The 19985-nt window shown below is 36.6% G+C and overlaps 1 protein-coding gene across 1 annotated transcript in view; it reads right to left on the reverse strand.

The window, feature by feature from the left end:
* syne1b (spectrin repeat containing, nuclear envelope 1b) overlaps positions 1-19985 on the reverse strand; it is a 144035-nt gene that overhangs the window by 31626 nt on the left and 92424 nt on the right. The window contains exons 93-119 of the mRNA XM_077238824.1: positions 19640-19780; positions 19333-19452; positions 19086-19247; positions 18757-18951; positions 17946-18110; positions 16447-16638; positions 14915-15049; positions 14669-14769; positions 14426-14579; positions 12694-12825; positions 12263-12412; positions 11552-11761; positions 11365-11466; positions 10565-10684; positions 10186-10386; positions 9920-10093; positions 9138-9269; positions 8777-8973; positions 8554-8686; positions 7716-7898; positions 7417-7566; positions 7047-7223; positions 5588-5743; positions 5320-5475; positions 5012-5182; positions 4789-4922; positions 3887-4091 (exon numbers count right to left, since the gene is read on the reverse strand). Of these exons, the coding sequence (XP_077094939.1) occupies positions 3887-4091; positions 4789-4922; positions 5012-5182; positions 5320-5475; positions 5588-5743; positions 7047-7223; positions 7417-7566; positions 7716-7898; positions 8554-8686; positions 8777-8973; positions 9138-9269; positions 9920-10093; positions 10186-10386; positions 10565-10684; positions 11365-11466; positions 11552-11761; positions 12263-12412; positions 12694-12825; positions 14426-14579; positions 14669-14769; positions 14915-15049; positions 16447-16638; positions 17946-18110; positions 18757-18951; positions 19086-19247; positions 19333-19452; positions 19640-19780 (4248 nt within the window). The remainder of the gene's footprint in view (positions 1-3886; positions 4092-4788; positions 4923-5011; positions 5183-5319; positions 5476-5587; positions 5744-7046; positions 7224-7416; positions 7567-7715; positions 7899-8553; positions 8687-8776; positions 8974-9137; positions 9270-9919; positions 10094-10185; positions 10387-10564; positions 10685-11364; positions 11467-11551; positions 11762-12262; positions 12413-12693; positions 12826-14425; positions 14580-14668; positions 14770-14914; positions 15050-16446; positions 16639-17945; positions 18111-18756; positions 18952-19085; positions 19248-19332; positions 19453-19639; positions 19781-19985) is intronic.

Below are 19985 nucleotides of genomic sequence, written 5' to 3' on the forward strand. Positions count from 1 at the left end.
AAACAGGTCACAGGTTTAATTCGTTTGAAGTACTTGTGCTAAATGTTACGCTCTTAGATGCAAGAAACAAATCCATATTATCTCTAGCCTTGGCTACCCTATATAGACCTCCAGGGCCCTATGCTGATTTCCTAAAAGAGTTTGCATACTTTCTCTCAGATCTATTGGTCAATGTCGATAAAGCAATAATTGTTGGAGACTTTAACATACACGTAGATAATACAAATGATGCGTTAGGGACTGCGTTTACAGATTTATTAAACTCCTTTGGGGTCACGCAAAACGTCAGTGGTCCCACTCATCGTCTAAATCATACACTAGATTTAATTATATCATATGGAACCAATCCAACTGATATAAATATTATACCGCAAAGTGATGATCTCACTGATCATTACATGGTAACTTGTATAATACGTACTGCTGAAATTTGTCACGTTGCGCCACGTTATAGACCAGGCAGAACAATCCTTCCAACCACTATAGATAGATTCTCAAATAGCTTACCTGATCTATCTCAGCTGCGCAGTGCACCCAAACAAACAGATGAACTAGAGGAAATGACTAGCAGTTTGAGCACCATGTTCTCTAGTACACTAGATATTGTTGCACCAATTAGATTAAAAAAGGTTAGAGAGAAAACTAAAGTACCATGGTACAACAGTGCTACGCATGCAATCAAGAGAGAAACTCGTAACTTAGAGCGTAAATGGAAACAAACTAATTTAGAGGTCTTTAGAATCGCGTGGAAAGACAGTATGTCACGTTATAAAAAGGCTCTAAAAGCAGCAAGGGCTGAGCATCTCCGCAAACTAATAGAAAATAACCAAAATAATCCAAGGTTTTTATTCAACACCGTGGCTAGACTAACAAATAAACAAACATCACCAGAGCAAAATATTCCATTACAATATAGTAGTAATGATTTTATGAATTACTTCAATGAGAAAATAGAAAGCATCCGAAACACAATTGTAAATATACAATCCTCTATGATGTCTTATGATTCAGCCTCAATTATGGCCCCTCTAGAACAACTACACCGCTTTACAACTATAGGACAGGAAGAGCTAAATAAACTTATCATTGCATCTAAACCAACAACATGTTTATTAGATCCAATACCCACTAAACTACTGAAAGAAGTGTTATCTGTAGTTGAAGAGCCTCTTCTTAATATTATTAACTCGTCTTTATCTTTAGGTCATGTTCCAAAAGTATTCAAGCTGGCAGTAATAAAACCTCTCATTAAGAAACCGCAATTAGATCCAAATAACTTAGCAAATTACAGACCCATCTCAAATCTTCCATTTATGTCTAAAATACTAGAAAAAATTGTGTCCGCTCAATTGTGCTCTTTCTTACAAGAAAATGATATCTATGAAAAATTCCAGTCGGGATTCAGACCGCATCATAGCACAGAAACTGCGCTAGTTAAAATTACAAATGATTTACTTTTAGCTTCTGACCAAGGCTGTATCTCAATACTAGTTCTACTCGATCTAAGCGCTGCGTTCGACACTATCGATCATAAAATACTCCTGGATCGACTACAAAACTACACTGGTGTTCAGGGACAGGCATTAAGCTGGTTTAGATCTTACTTATCAGACCGTTACCATTTTGTCTGTCTAAATGGGGAAAAATCAAAGATAACGTCAGTAGACTATGGAGTGCCGCAAGGATCGGTGTTAGGCCCTCTGCTATTCTCAATATATATGCTGCCACTTGGTAATATTATAAGAAAACATGGAATTAATTTCCACTGTTATGCTGATGACACTCAATTATATATCTCATCACGACCAGATGAAAACACTAACTTATCTAAATTGACCGAGTGTCTAAATGATATAAAATGCTGGATGACGTGTAATTTCCTGCTATTAAATTCAGATAAAACGGAGGTACTACTTATTGGTCCAAAAAACTACCCACAAAATCCCTTACAATACAACTTTAATTTAGAAGGATGTCCTGTTACTTTATCCACTACAGTAAAAGACCTGGGTGTTATACTAGACCGCAACTTGACTTTCGAAAATCATATTTCATATATTACAAGAACAGCCTTTTTCCACCTTAGAAACATTGCTAAGCTACGCAACATGCTATCTGTTTCTGATGCAGAAAAGTTAGTTCATGCATTCATGACCTCGAGACTAGATTACAGTAATGCTTTATTAGCTGGCTGTCCTGCATCCTCAATCAACAAGCTACAGTTAGTGCAAAATGCAGCTGCTAGAGTTCTTACTAGATCAAGAAAATATGATCATATAACACCTATTTTATCATCTCTACACTGGTTACCTATTAAGTTACGTATCAATTACAAAGTATTCCTACTGACCTATAAAGCCCTAAATGGTTTAGCTCCTGTGTATTTAACAGACCTTCTATCGCCATACAATCCATCGTGCTCTTTAAGATCACTAAATTCGAGGCTTCTGGTCATTCCTAGGATATCTAAGTCCACTAAAGGAGGGAGGGCGTTCTCGCATTTAGCTCCTAAACTCTGGAATAGCCTTCCTGATATTGTACGAGACTCAGACTCGCTGTCCCAGTTTAAAACTAGATTAAAGACGCATCTCTTTAACCAAGCATTCACTTAATGCTTAACCTTTGATACTGCTGAATCAGTTCGAATGCATTAACATTATGAACATCAGCTATGCTAATTATTTCCCATCTGCCTTTCTGCTGTTATCTCGGGACGCTAGTCCCGAGGTAAATAGCGTTCGTCAGCTCCAGTTTGTATCCAGCCTCTCACGGAGACTTCAGATGCCCCAACGCCTGTGAAGAGACGACTCGACGCCTGTGAAGAGACGACTCAAAGCCGGCGATATGTTATGCCATAAATTAATACTTGATTAACTAACTGTATTTTCTATGTACATTTCCAAAATGCAATTTCTGTAAAGCTGCTTTGAGACAATGTGTATTGTGAAAAGCGCTATACAAATAAATTTGAATTGAATTGAATTGCTGCTGGCCCAGTTGGTGCTGAAAAAAATAAAAAAATAAAATAAAAGGGAAATTCAACACTGGGATATCAAGTAAAACTAAGCGTGAGACATGGGAGAGGATTTGTTTGCAGATCAATGCAGCATTCCCGCTTGTGTCGCGGACCCCGGACGACTGCGAGAGGCGGTGGTATGCGCTACAATCCTTTGTGAATAGGTCTTAGTGAGTTAGGAGTCCTCTCGACTTCTTTTAAGCTGTCCCAGACTTAGGTGCTACTTTTAGGGCTAAAATGCTTCATGAATTACTCTTAGTGAAAAAAATTGGGAGTCCTAAAGTTAGGAGTGACATGCCCATTATTTTTAGGAGTTGCTCCTAAATTCGCCAGTTAGGAGCTACTTTTAGACTTAAAATTCTTTGTGAATACGGCCCCTGTGCATTAGTACACACTTTAGAGACCATTTTTGAATTCTACAGAGGTAGATTTAGAGCTAACAGACACAATTATAACCCTGGTTTCACAGACCAGGCTTAAGCCTGCTCCCAGACTAAAATGTATGTTTAAGATGTTTAAACTGAAATCAACTTGCACTGGCATATCTTATAATATGTCAGTGCTATTGTTTTGTCTCAAGAAGCTCACCTTTAAAGTTTTTTTCGAAGACAAGTTTATAAAAGCTACTTTTATAGACGTGTTGAACTAAAGCCTAATCCTGGCTTAATCAAAACCATGTCTGTGAAACCAGGCCTTGATCTTAAAAATGTTGTAGTAAATGTTGAGATTAACTTGACCTAAAATAATACATTATGTAAAAGTATTCTTCATTCTTAGTTCATGTTAACTAATGTTAACAAATGCAACCTTATTGTAAAGTGTAACCACATACTCATGCACGCACAGACAGGCAATCTGAGTTTCACTCACAGCACAGTCTTGAATCCAGGTGGACACTTCCTCCTCAGTGATGTCTTTGTGGCTGGCTGTCTTCAGCATCTGGTTTGCTCTCTCCTCGAGTGTCTGGACGCTGGAATCACTCTGTCCATAAAGGTCCTTATAGCTCTGCCAAAGCTGCAGGAGACCCTTACTGCTCTTCAGACGCTCCACAATCTCCTCCTGTAGACTGTTCCACCTGCATACCACAAAACACACAGAAAACTTTGACATAACAGGTTTAACTTCATTTAAACATTACCATATTAGTACGCCATGCTATTTACATGTTTCTACATTTTCCTTTCAAAAATACCAAAGTACTACCATGATTAATGTTCAAAAATTGTCAACTGAATTGTCCTTTTGGTACTTTTTATATAAAAAGTGACAATAATGACATTTATAATGTAACAAAAGATTTCTATTTCAAAGGAATGCTGTTCTTATGATCTTTCTATTAATCAAAGAATATTAATAATCAGAAATGTTTCTTGAGAGGCAAATCAGCATATTAGAATGATTTCTGAAGGATCATGTGACACTGAAGCCTGGAGTAATGATGCTGAAAATTCAGCTTTGCTATCACAGGAATAATTTACATTTTTAAATATATCAAAATAGAAAAGAGTTATTTTAAACTGTAAAACTATTTCACAGTATTACTGTTTATACTGTATTTTAGTTCAAATAAATTCAGCCTTGGTAAGCTGATGAGACGAAACGTACAAAAAATATATATTTTAAACTTTTGACTAGTATATATGAGGGAGAGATAGATTATTGTTATTTATTATTGAATAAATTATTATTGAAGTTATTGCACTGATAGAAAAGAATGAAATAATAAAAATAAAAAAACACTGATGAAGCATCAAATTTAGCACCACATGCACCTGGCGTTGATGTCTTTTAGTGTGTTATTGAGAGTGTCAGACACAGACGGGTGACACTCCTCCAGAAGCTGATGTGTAACTGATCCAAACTTTCTCAGGCTGCTCTCTTGTTTCTCAAGCTCCTCCTGCAGGTTCTAAAGATGACAGAAGAAAGAATAGGAGTCATTTTTCCCCTTCAGATTCATAACTTGCAGAGTAACAGACGAACAGGAACTTGATTTACCTGTAAACTGTCCACCTGCAGCCGTGAAGCCTCCAGAGATCCCGTGAGCAGACGGTAGCGGGACACGGAGTAGCGTCCCTCCGTCAGGTAGCCGTTGATCTCTTCAGACGCTTGTTTGTACTGACTCCACTTGTCCTGGAACGACTTCAGGCTGATCTTGAGCTGCCCGATCTGAGACAAACAAAAACATAAATAAATCAATAAAGTTCTGTTCAAAACCTTAATTTACTTTATTCTAACCAAACTCTAACGCAGCATTCAATTATGGTCTAATTAAAATGAAATACAAATGAAATAAATAGTAATACCAGGTGGTCCAGATTGGCCCATGTGTTATTCAAGGCTTGTAGAGACTCCATGACAACAGCACAAGCCTCATCTGTCTTGTTTTGGACAAGAGCACAGGCTTGTTCCTCCACTCTCTCCAGCTCTCTCTCCTTCTCTTTCACCATCTCCTCCATCTCCTGTTACATATAAGATAAAACAGCAAACAATCTGTTTTACGGTGGTGGGGAAAGCCACCTCACAGAGGTCATGTTGAATAAAATAAGACTGTGTCTGGTCAAACAGACAAACCTGACAGTCTTTGAGTGCGTTCTGTACGGAGGATAAATTCTCAATCCTGTGTTTTCTCTTGAGTCGGTCCTCCTGAGCGTTCAGCCACGCCTGAAGACCCTGAACTTTACCCTCATATTCAACCCAGGATGCCAACAAGCCTTCCAGATATTGCATCTGAAACAGCAAAGATTAAATGTAACAAATGACACATTCATGCTATTTTACAGAATAACTATCATATACCAAACAGTAACTAAAACAGTCAATTATAATTCAGTATATAATCACAATTTAGTATGCAAAAAAGTGCCACTTTTATACCACGGTTCTCAACCAAGATGACTTGATGTATACTATGATGTATACAAAATGATGTATACTATTATTTATATAATTACTCTAATCATGTATTAAAATACTAAATACCATTATTATATAATTCATAATTCATATTAATATAATAACTAACGAAATAATAATGTCTTATTAATAAATTAATTAAAATGCTAAAAAACAAATCATATTTTGTCACCCCTCAATAACTATTGTTTTTATTGAAGAACATACAGTTCTTCAATAGAAGCAATAGTAATTGAGTGGTGAAAAAATATTATTTTAGTTTACATCTTGATTTTTTAGCATTTTAATTAAGTTATATAATGTATTAATCATGTATTATACACACACACACACACACACACACACACACACACACATATATATATATATATATATATATATATATATATACACACACACACACACACTATTAACAACAATTCATTTTGCGATTCCATAAATTTCAAGAACTGTATGTTCTTTAATAAAAAATAATAGCTATTGAGGGTGAAAATATATATATATACTGTATTAACCACAATTCATTTTGTGATTCCACGATACAATCAAAAAATGATTTTAATATGTATACACTGTATTAACCTGACAGAGAGTTGGTATGGGAGTGTTGATAGGTCAATTATTTACCTATCAACTTTCCTATTTACGTATTACTTATTAATTTATCTACCTACCTATTATTAATTCTGTCAACAATATTATGTAGGTAGCATTTGAATATTGTGTTGGAGGAGCCTTCAAATCAAAAAGGTTGAGAACCACTGCTCAATTAGTATTGATTTTAATACATTATATGGATGTGTACCATCATATAGCCATTCATTTTTTTTGGTTATACATTTCAAAGTATCTCGTAGTAACATGTAGTTTAAATATCATGGCACATAAAAATGGTAATGCCATTTTTAATCATTCCTGTGCTGTGATACAGCTAGAAACTCTTTTTATGGGTGATTCTGAATGGCAAACATTTAATCAGTGTAAAGCAATGCGAAATTTAAAATTTTGAATTTTAATTTTCTTAAAACTATACAAACCATTTGTAAAAATTTCAGAATGAAATGATCTAGAAAAAGTCTGTTTGAGAAGTGTGTAGAAGTATAATCTGGAGTCTCACTCTCTCTGTGATGTGTGTCTGCAGTATCTGCCAGTGGCAGTTCATGGCGCCCAGTTTCTCAGCGAAATCAGTCTTATCGCTGCGTTTGCTCTCCACATCTGCACCGCTGATCTGGAGCACTGACTGATTCACAAAGTCCACAGTGAGCTGTTTGCAGTTGACGTCCACTCTGAAGCCCTACAAGAAGAACAGAAAAACAACAGTATGTAAAAACATACACTCCACACAAATTAGGCTAGTCATTTGTAATTAGTCTTCTGACTATAGTCATAAAATCTGGTCTAATGCAAAGCACAAATTCCGAGTATGGAACACATCACTTCACATTTGATGAATCTAACAAGGGTAAAACTGAAAAATGATTTGTCACCTTGTATCGCTGCAGGTACTCCTGGATGACCTTTGACCCAACAGCCCCTTTGAGATTTTCCTCATCCTCTTCTATCACTCTCTCCATCAATGAAATCCAGTTCACAAGCTCAGTGATAGCATGACAGGATGCCAGCTTATCCATCTGAGACTAAAACAAATCAAGAACATAACTTTATAAGACAATAGACTAAGAAAGATCAGGCAGGTACTAGGAACCTCATAAATGAAACTAATCCTATTTGTTGGAGCAGATTAGCCTGTTTAGGAAGCGGCAAACGCAGAAGTGCTGGTCTGTACCTGGTGGAGCTTCTCTTGAACAATGGGAATGCGGGTGAGAAGTTCAGACCACTGAGAGTCCAGACGGGTGAGTTCAGACCGCAGAGACACGGTGTCCATCTTCTTCAGTCTGAGCAGCTGGTTTCCCTCGTTCAGCACTGAGGCCTTTAGACTGGAGCGAGTCTCCACCTCTTTACTGAACTCCTGAACAGAAGAGAAGACAACACATGTATGTTGTGGTTTTCAGAATTACTTCCATAATGGAGATGCAAGAATTTAAATAATTACACAAATAATAAATATTTAATTATAAATAATTATTAATTAAAGCTTCTATTGAAACTATTTTATCATTGGCAAAAACATTAAATTGGGAATATTATTATATAATAAAAAATAATAATATAATATTATTATAAATATGGCCTGTGATGTTAGGTTAGGTACCAACAGAACAAGCGGTGTGAACAATGAATACATTAATAAATGGATAGATTGGTGGTTGGATGGAAAAAAAATGAATAAATGAACAAATAAATAAATAGGGTCCAGGATCCCCAGAAACCGTACACAGGACAAGTGATAAAATAAAAAAATACAAATAATATATATATATATATATATATATATATATATATAAATAAATAAATAAATAAAATAAAATACAAATTAAAAACAAAACTAAATAAAAAATAAAATAAATCCGCAGCAGCATTCCGTTAGTCAATATTTTTAGCATTCTGTTCACCAATGCGTGTGCTAATATGGTTGTTCTGGTGAAATTGGTTTACCAAATGCATCAACATCCCAAAAACATCCAATATTTGTGATTTATTAACATTAAGAAAGCCTAACTAACCAGAAAAGCCGATAGCTGGTCTTTAACAGTCTCCAGCTCCTGAGGACCAGCAACAGTCTGTGTGTTCCAGAACGCCAAGCGTTCCAGAGCTTCCTGTAGCCAGCGACTCAATTCAACAAACTCATGCTTATACCTGTGACAAATAACCAGCACACATCACCATGAAGATTATAGAATAAAATCAATAAAACAATGAATTTCAGTCTAAAACTTAGCTCTTGACCTGGTTGAGTGCTTTAGGATGGAGTCCAGATTGTGTAGCTCTTTGTTAATCTTGGTGGAGTTGTTGAGCCAGTGCTCGCCCAAAAGAGTGAGCTGGTTCTCCAGGCTGGAGCAGCTCACATCTGACAGAAGAAGCTTCCCTTCCTCCAGCACCTGATGCAGCTTATTTTGGTTCTCCATCAGACTCGCCTTCAGGCCCTTAGGTGAAGATCGTGGAAGGTCAATTTGGAAAGTTGATCGCATACAGTTAGTCTGGTATTATTAGATTATCTATCCTTATACACTAATCATACCCATGTTGGCAAGTTACTCCAGATATCTCATTTTAAAATGCCTGAAGATTTGTTACTTTTATTATGTACCTGATAGAGCTCTATTCTTTCCTTCAGTCTCTCATCTGTCTCCTCCACCAGGCCGACCCTCGGCAGACTGCCCTCCACAGCCTCTAGCAAACGGTGCAGGGTCTGATAGTCCAAAACTAGACGACTCCATGTCTGATAAAGTCACAAACATACAAACAGATAAGTACAGAGGAAACAGCTGCATACTTCAAAATATAAATGCTACTATGCATATATTTATAAATATTTGGGATGTGCCCGAAGCCGCATACATACATATATATATATATATATATATAATATATTGTTATACACATATAATATATTGTTATATATTATAATATATACACACACACACACACACACACACACAAATACAAAAGTTTGTGGATGGTAAGATTTTTTTATGTTTTTGAAAGAAGTCTTGTATGCTCATCTAAACAGTTAAAACTGTAATACTGTAAAATATGATTACAATTAAAATTTTATATATATTAAAAATGCATATTCCAGTGAAGGCAAGGCTGAATTTTCAGCATCTGTATTTTCAGTGTCACATGATCCGGCAGAAATCTTTCTAATATGCTGATTTGCTGCTCAATAAACATTCAAAGTAAATGTTCAAAACAGTTGTGCTGCTTCATATTTTTTCTGGAAACTATGCAACATTTTTGGGTGAATAGAACATTTATTTTAAATATAAATCTTTTGTAACATTATAAATGTCTGTAAATGTTACTGAAACCCCAAACTTCTGAACAACAGTTTGTGTATATATATATACCGAATAGAAATCATGTTACCTCTGAGATGCACTCCAGCTCAACTCCTTTTTTGTGCGCTTGCTTGAGCACATCCTGAGCGCGAGCTAGCGTCTCCTCCAGAGTCTGACGCTCACGTGGCAAAACAAAGGCACTAATTTTCTTGTAGAATGTCTCAGTGAGGACCATGTGCCACTCCAAGCCTTGGAAAAATTCCTGTAAATTAAGCATTTAGGGACACATGATGAAGTAAGGTTATATACATATTTTTCACACACACACAAGATGTGTTTAGGAGTTTGGTGTACCTTGTGTTTGTCTAGAAGGCTGTGCACGTCCTCTACTGAGCTGGCAATCATCTTCTGGTCAGCGGTCATCTTATCCTGGGCCGTGTCAACCAGATCAATAAGATCTTGCAGAACTCGTTCATACTGATTCTTCAGTGCCATATTCTGATTCAGCCCGCTCCGTCGAGAGCCCACCGTCATCACCAGCTCCTCATAAGCATCCTGTCCAGCACACACATGGACAACTTTGAGAAGGCCCAGGTATTTCAGGTCTTAACTATTATATTTTAGGACTATATTGTCTGCTTCTCTTTTTTATAATAATATAGTGCACAAAAGTGAATGTAAGAATAAAAGTGTATATTTTTGCCCATGTTGATGCCAATGATTGGTCGTGTACCTGTAGCTTCAGCAGCTCATTGGTGGAGAACTGGTCAGGGTGTAGCTCCGCCCCTCTGGCTTTCAGCTCTGTTATTCTGTGCTCAAAGTCTTTCAGCGTCTCTTCTACCTCCGCAATAGTCTGTCAGAACAAAAATGACACAGCGATGACACATGAGTTCACAGCAATAATTGTGCTATTTTTGTTGTTATTGTTAACTAAAACAAACTATTACCAATCATTTTTGTAAATTGAAATAAAGCTAAAATAAAATATAAAAAATGTATAAAAAACTTAGCTTAAAGGGCTCGTTCACCCAAAAATGAAAATTGTGTCATCATTTACTCAAAAATTACTATGGAAGTCAATGGGGTCCATCAACTTTTTTTCAAAATATCTTTTGTGTTCAGCAGAAGAAAGAAATTCATGCAGGTTTGGAACAACTTGAGGGTGAGTAAATGATGACAGAATTAAAAAAAAATTTGGGTGAACTCTGCCTTTAATTTGAGGTAATAAAATTACTTCAAAAGTAAATGACTAAAACTGAAAAAATTAAATAAAACTGAAATTAAAATAAATTCAAGCTAAACACAATTATTATTTTTTTTTAAACAACTAAAATTGACAACAGCACTTTACAAAATGACCATAACTTAAACTAACATCAAAATAAAATTGAAAAAATAAAAATGAAAGCTAATTCAATATTAATGAATACTATAATGGTATATGAATAACATAAATTACTAAAATGACACTGATATACAACTAAAATCACTGTTAATCCAATGCATTAATAAATAATCAAAAAAATGTCTTACTTCAAGCTGTTTAGTTGTTGTGTGGTCAAGAACTCCTGCCATTTTCTGGATAACCTGGAACTTGCTTTCACTAATCGCTGTAAAGAGATGCTGCAACTCCGTCTGAAAAGAAACAGGAACTGAGATGATGTCGCAGTGTTGCATTCATGTACCGAACTGAATGGTGCCCATCAGGCCTGATTCCCACCTGGAAAGCCGTGAGCTCCCGCATTCTGCTCCGCATGGTGTCACAGCGACGGTCCAGAGCCGAGTCCAGGGCTCCCAAGCGTCGCGTCAGACAGTCCAGAGTATCCTTCATCAGGCTCTGCTCTTCCTCAGAGAGACCCACAGAGCTGGCGATCAGGCCCTGGCTTTGGCTGGCCACCCTGGTCACCTCCATCACTTCTTTCCCCAATGTCTGCGAGGCAAGCAAAAAATATAGATACAATATTTATAGAAGTGTTTCAGTTAATTCTACAGCTCTATCTACATGTATAGTTTTTCTTTTCACAGTTGGCAGTATTGTTAAAAAACTTAAATGAGAAATGCTCCCTTGGCAACAAACTCAAATAAATAAGTTGAAGTACTAAATTTACTAAAACTAAAACTAACATGAAAACTGTTTTCAACATTGATGATAATAATAATAAACGTTTCTTGAGCAGCAAATCAGCATATTTAAATGATTTCTGAAAGACACTGAAGACTGGAGTAATGATGCTGAAAATTCAGCTTTGAACCACAGGAATAAATTACATTTTAAAATATATTCAAATAGAAAATAGTTATTTTAAATTGTAATAATATTTCGCAATATAACTGTTTTTTTTTAATCAAATAAATGCACCCCTGGAGAGCATAAGAGACTCAGATAGGAATCAGATATTATCTAGCAAAATTTGCTGTTCAAAGTTTAGACCTCATAATTGGACAGTTGTGTCTCAGCGTTCTCCGTCAGCAGCGCAGGGCCAGAAAACAGTGTGTTCTCCACATCATCCACCCAAGAGGAAGAGGCTGTGACTGCTGAATAAAGCTGCTGCTCCATCAGAATGACCTCGCGCTCTGTGGCCTGTAGAAACAATAACACATTATACACTGTTTAGGACACACACGACACGCACATGCTGATATGATAAGCAGTCAAGTTAAGCAATAGGTTGTGCATTATAGTGATTTTATCATGGTTATGGTGTGTAAACATTCATAACAAGTACTACCGTTCTTTAGCCTAAATGTTAAGGCTGTTAAGGAACTAGGTGCATTAATAAAATTCAATTCAATACTCAATTGTTGTGTTATCACAACTGCATGCATCACAGCACCAGAACTGTTTTATGTAAATGTGTCTACCTGAGGGGTTATTTCCTTTATTGTCTGACTGAATCCATTGTGCAGAGACATCAGGCTGGACTTGTCCTGGACGTGAGTCTCTCTCTTATAAACCGGGGCGGCAGTCTTCACACAAGCACTTCTGGAGTAAAACTGTTAGAAAAAATAAAACATTTACGAAATCCTCCACCAACAAAGAGAGTTTCCGAGTGTTACAACTGTGCTCCAGTTATGCAAGAATTTCTGCATTCCCTGAAGGCAGCTAGGCCACAAAAAGAATAGTGCTAAAGTTTAAAGTAAAATGATAGTTGAGAACCCAAATGCAGAAAAAGGGAAAGAGAGACTGATAGTATTATGCAACATAGATTGATAAAAAGATTTATGAGATGAATGCCAAGGTCATAGGTTTGATTTCCAGGAAACTTATCAAATTTATGCCTTAAATGCAATTTAAGTTGCTATTGATAAAAGCATCTGCCAATTGCATTATTGTAAATGTAATGTATACTAACTGTATACAAGTATACATTGTAATTGTATAGTCGTTAGGGTTGGGAGAAAAAAAATAGATGCATCACTATTCTCTCTCCAATGATTCAGGATTGATTCTGAGTTTAGTTTTTAACCGCAGATGTGCGATGACGCTGAGTGTGCTTTAGAAACACCCGTTTCTGCTTGCTTCCAATTCCTCACACACACACACACCACACAAACCATACATAAAATAATCTTTCATAAAGTTCGGAAAGGTTGAAGCAAATCACAAGGACATTCTCAGACTTCACTGCACCGGATATGCATTGTGAGAAACATGGGCTTTGCTTGATGTTATACACTTGCAGAGTGCGGTCTCGCCCGCCATTATTTTCCTTACAAATGCTGTATGAAGGCAATTTATGTCGTTTGGAATGCAGTGGGCAATGCGGCTGTGTGCAACTCCGTGTAAGTGGTTAAATGTACAAGCACCTCAAAATGCTCTTATGACACGAAATTAATGTAAACACAGTCAGTTATGTCTTAAGGGATTGGACAGGACAAAAAACATTATATTTCAAAAGAGATCTGTGCATTAGTGTGAATGCAGCTTATTAGATACCCCCTCTGTCTATGATGTCATCATTAATAATCAAACAACAATAAAGCTGAGAAAGAGTAAAATCACTCACTGCCCTTGAATGGAAAACGTTCAGAAACTCTACTGAAAGCATTCTTTGTTTATTGCTTGTAATATGTTTCTTTGTTCCTCTTAATTATTTAGCCTACTACTTGTTGTAGGTTTTGAAGATTATATTAAGCATATGAAGAGAATATTAGTTTACATATTTAAAATTCTGAGTATACAATTGTTTAATTACATTTTTTAATTAGTAATTATTTTGAAAAGTATTTATCATTACATATCATTGAAAAAAAAAAGGTTTTGAGATTTCCAAGTTGTAAACTAATTAATAAGAAAAAAAAAGCAGATCAAGATTTGTCTTGGAATCAGATCGTGACTCCCAGAATCGGATCGGATCTTGACGTGCCCCAAAGATTCCCACCCCTAATAGTTGTATTCTCATTAACTGAGAGACTGCACTGAATGTATGCACTTTCAGAAATTCACTTGTCACACTTTATAGCTAATCAGGTAATCTGCAAAAAAGTGATTAAGATTTTAGATAAAAATGCATATTTTAGGCCAGCAATTTTTAATGTTTTGGTCAACTACTCTACATTTGAGCGATGTGGATACTGTAAAGAAGTCGTGTACCGGTTGTTTGCTGTCTTGTTCCAGGGTGTTCATGAGGAGCTGTAGTTTAGTGACCATATCTTTTTTCAGACTTTCCCATCTCTTTCTCCTCTGTTTTTTCACAGCCTGACTGTCTCCCTCCAGCTCTATATCAGGGGACAGGGTCTCCGTCGCACTGCAGAAGATTTGACAGACAGAATTGTAAAGAGAAAAATGATAGGAAACAGTGAGCAGCAGGGAGAGAGAAATGCAGGTTAATGGTACCTGGCTCTGACGGGCGATGCTTGTTGGGTGAGTATTTCCTCTCCACGACTTGCTAGAGATTTCAACAGTTTCTTTTGCTCTGCAAGCTGCTCTTCGAGCTCCTGAATGAACATAATATATTATCATTCCTCATTTAGTAGATGCTTTCTTATTTAAAACAACCTACAGGTTCAGTCCCACTGGAGGACACAATGTTGATAGTTCCAGATATTTTGATCACTCTTCTTCTAGTGAAATGTTATGTACCTTCTGTTTCTGGAGGGTGTCCTGGTGCTGTAGGCTGCGTGTGGAGCGGGCCTGGGCCAGCCAGTCCTGCATGTTTGGACTCTGGGACAGACTGGAGTCTGATTCACTGGAGTCTGACGGTTCCTGAAGGGAATCCTGCGGGAGAGGGACAATGCAAACATGAGTACTTACAGTAGATTAATAGTCGCGAATACCGTAAATACCTTGTTTGAACTGAATTACAATAAAATCAAAAGATCATATAATCATGAATCAAATAATCAGTCGTCATTCTCATATTCTGCAATATTCTTGTGAATAACAGTAGGAAAAGAGGAAGCCATGCATGAGATTGTGGTATTCAGACCCAGAACCCAGTGCTGCTGAATTATTCTGCACACGGAGTGACAAGGCAAAAAACTATGATGTAATATATCATTATTACACATGATGTTTGAAGGCCTTTCAACTCCTTCCAAATTAAAGTCGCCTGCAGGAAATAAAAGACAAAACTTTTAGAGAATCTCACAAAAAATTCTCTCAAATTTGACTCGGAAAGAAATTATCAGAATTATATTCAAATTTATTATAAAATATATATTTTATTTGAATAAAACCTATTATTTGATTTTAATATTTAATGTAATTGTATTAAAATAAAACCTTTATTATAATAAAATACTTTACATTAAGGGATTATTGGTTAACATTAACTGGTTAATATTAGTTAACTACATTAGTTAACATAATAATAAACTGCACTTTTACAGTATTTATTATCCTTTTTTCATGCTAATTTCAACATTTACTAATACACTGTTAAAATAAAAAGTCGCATTTCTTAACATTAGTTAATGCACTGAAGTAACATGAACAAACAATGAACATATGTATATTTTATTAACTAATGTTAACAAAGACTAACAAATGCAGTAACAAATGTTTTGCTCATGGTTAGTTCATGTTAGCTAATACATTAACTAAAGTTAACAAATGAAATCTTATTGTAAAGTGTTACCAAAATCTTTTTTTTATTTTACCATGGATTTTACTTTCAGAAAATGACCTTGTTTACTTTAACATACATTTTTTGTTGTTGTAGAAAAATAGTTTAAGTTTCTGCAGTTTTTAAAAACTTTAAAAATATATTACAATTGATTTAATATAAGATTGTATAATAAAAATGAATGGTTTTGTTTCATTCCTCCTCACTGTCAGAGAAGGTGTTAATAGTGGATACATTTTTTTATTATAATAATAACAATTATTATTATTATTCTATGAAAGGTGCTATACAAATAAAATGTATTACTATTAGTATTATTATTACTATTATGTACCATTATAATGTTTTGGCCATGGAACTTGAAGGGATTTGGAGCACCATTTAATACAATGATATTTAGTATACACAGAATTCGTTCAGTATCATGACATATATATCAAAGTAATAGCGCTAACATCCCGCCTGAGTACTTTTTTAGGGTTTCCAAATGAACCTCTAGAACAAACATGTCAAAGTTTCCAGCCTTGATTCAGAGGTCCAGTCTCACCTGAATGTTGACCTGCTTGTCTTGCAGCATCCTCTGCAGCTCTAGCAGGCTGCCTTTCAGCGTACGCAACTTCCTGGCGAGCTGCTCCGCGTCCTCCCTGTTCTCCGCTCGGCCCTCCAGAAGAAGATTCTCGCTGTGTCTGGAGAGCTCGGAGAGAGCCAGCACCTTCTTCTCAATCTCCAGAAGCATGTTCTGCAGGAGCAACAGAAGAGAGGCCAGCTCAAACATGGTTCTGCAGCTCTCATCCCAGAACCTTACCAACTCCTACAACATTATCCGTAATCCCTCACGTGCCATGCTCACAGTAAACATGCATTCTTGAGGATAACAACAAGAATGTATAAAAGTACTTAAAATAATATCAAAAATTCACTTGAAAATTGTCAACACAGTGCATATGCAACTAAAAAAAGTCAAGGTGTTCCACATTGGGACATCTGCCAGTTTGCATTTATGCACAAAGACGAAGCCCCACCCCTTTCAGCACTAATGCTGCAGTCACCCTCATGATTATGCAATAAGAGATGGAACAGAAGTGACCAGTCCTCTCAAAGGAATCCTCTAATATCCTCAAAGCCAACTGTGAACTGTGTTACGCTGATACATTTGCATAATCTGATTATGACTCGTGCCAGAGACGCTTAAGAATCAATCCATCTGAATGCTCAGAGGCCTTTTAATACTGCTGTTTACGGATAACGAAGTATCCTGTTCTCTGAATTAACAAAAACTCATTCATTTTAAAACACAAAGCAGGCCTTAATGTCGATAGATAACAAGTCTAGTCAAGTCACCATCATTTATATAGCGCTTTTAACAATATAGATTGTTTCAAAGCAGCTTTACAGTGATAATAGGAAACTAAAGGAGCAGAGATTGTTTTGGATTTACAGCAGCTCTAGAATAAAGTTATTGTCCAGCTAAAGTTAGTTTAGTTTGATTCACTTCTGTCGCAACGATCATTAGTTATTAACTTAGGGGCCGGTTGCACAACACTGTTTTAACTGAAAACATACAACTTTTAATGTGTTGTGGCCGTTCATTTGCAGGACAAGAGTGTTTAGTGGCCCGAGAACGCAAACTTTGAAATAGGTTCAAAGGTACAAGTTTTGAAAAATTTTGAAAACGTTATCATCTCCGTGTAAACTTCAAAACCGTGAATCTGTGAAAACAATGAATGCGTGCACTTGTATATTATGTGTTTAGTCTATAGCTATGCGAATTTGAATATATATGTGCCTAGGCACATAGTCTTTCTTTACAAATTGACATTGACAAATTACTTGTCTGGCCTGCATAAAACAGAATGTTTTGTCATTTTCGCGTATCCATGCGAAATGGAATCATTCTGATAACTTTTTATCTGTACAGAGGTAAAGGGAAGGGAACGAGGCCTTCGCAGGGGAGCACAAAATAATACATTTTCTTTTTTAGATATTAAACAGTAAATCATAAATAATTTACATATTTTAGTAATCGGCAGTAGAGGGCGCTCTAACCTGACAGTCTCTGAGTTGCTCTTCCATGTCTTTCGAGTCCTGAGAGCAGGAAGTGATGTTACCACGAGTGCTCCGCAGCCATTGGTCCAGCTGGTCTGCCTGGTTCAGGTAGCTGTGTAAAGCCTGCACCTGCTGCTGCTTTTCCACTCGTTCACTCTGTCGCTCCTATACACATCACCATAAACATCTATGAATATCTACTGGGCATCTGTCAGGACTCTCGGCTGACCAGCCGGGTCTGTCTTTTCTGTGTTTTTGTGTTTTGTGGTTGATGTTTGTTATGTTCGCCATGTGCTCCTTTGTTTGTCATGTCTTTGCCCCACCCCCTCATTTTCTTTGCATTAGTCTATGTCTCACCTGTTGCCATCACAGGAATTATTTATTAAATATTAAAAATATTTAATTTCAAAATATTAAAATAGAAAAAGATTATTTAAATCGTCGTAATCATATTTCACATTTTTTACTGTATTTTTGATGTTCACCAGCCTTCTTTCAAAAATATTAAATCTTTGCAATCCAAACTTCTGAACAGTTGTGAACAGTTCTGAACAGTTGTGTTATTATAAAATGTATATTTATTATTTGTTAAATAACTTATATATTATTTTACATTATAACCTTATTTCTTTGTATCTTGTGTAGTTTTGAAATTTAATTGATTAAATGTAAACCAAGAATGTAAACCAAGCTTAATTGCTCACTAAAACTAGATAGATAGATAGATAGATAGATAGATAGATAGATAGATAGATAGATAGATAGATAGATAGATAGATAGATAGATAGATAGATAGATAGATAGATAGACCTCAAGAAGTTGGCGTTTTCCTGAAGCCTTCATGTGTATGGTGGCCATCCTCTCCGCCAGCACAGTGAGTGTGGACTGCAGGGCCAATTGATCCGAAGAGTCCGAGTCCACGACATCAGACATCAGCTCTTCTGTCAAGCTGGACTGAAGCCCATCTATATCATCCTGCAGTCTGACGATTTCCTCCATCTGATTCTGGAGGAATATAGCAGTATGATGATATCTGTTTTTGTTCTGCATCCATATTCTTATAAAGCTCCAATAGTCTACAGCTTGAGCAAAGGCAAACGAGAAAATCCTTCAGAACTTCAATTCTACAATTGGCTCACCTGATATAGGACCATTTGTCTGTCAGGACTGAGATCATGCATAGGGGGCTCGTTTAATCTGATCTCGATGGACTCCATCTTAGTAGAGATGGACTGTACAGATCCCTGATAGCGCTGTTGCTTCTCCAGAGCCTCGTAGAGCGTCTTCTGCTTTTCACTTATCTGCAAAACACAAGATAATCACAACTCAAAGACCAGATTTTAAATACTGGCGCATCTGACTGTTGAACACAAAAGACCAACGTACAACATTTTTCAGGGTCTCCCATGAACGCTGAAGATCATCTAAACTGGCTACAGACTCCAGCGTGGGATTGTACAGCTCCTGGAGGGGAGCTCTGGTGAGAGTGGCTCTTCCCATGGACATCTACATTTAGGACAGTCCAAATAAAACCAATGCAAAATAAAATACATCATGTTAATGTGCAACAAAAGTCACTACACTGCTGTCTGTCACAGATTAAGGTGAAACTGACAATGGCAAAAGGGCAGCAAAGGAAAAGTCTGCGAGAAACAAGATCAAGCACCAAATGCTTTGACATTACTACTAATACCTTGCTAATGGCTGCTTCAGTGTTAGTGACAGGAGAGGGAGATCGACAGAAAGCAGGCGAGCAGATCTCACTGCTGGTGCCCTCCTCCCCAGACTCCTCTGTCACAGGAGACAGGAGAGACTGACGGCGACCAGCCGACATCTGACAGCATCACAATCAGAGAGATTCACGGAGCAGAAGATATTAGTCAGTCAGTTCACAGAGCTGTAACGTTCAGTGATTATGACATGCAAAGAGCGCTGAGAGATGAGTAAATAAAGACCGTTCAGGTAAGAGGGTAATCTCTTATTTTGCTTCTCTTTTTTTCTCAGTACTTAGGTGGTTTTCATGCAAAAATATCTAAAAT

Source organism: Siphateles boraxobius, unplaced genomic scaffold (assembly GCF_051911475.1).
Source record: "Siphateles boraxobius isolate OS27281-9 unplaced genomic scaffold, OSU_SipBor_1 22, whole genome shotgun sequence".
Lineage (NCBI taxonomy): Eukaryota > Metazoa > Chordata > Actinopteri > Cypriniformes > Leuciscidae > Siphateles > Siphateles boraxobius.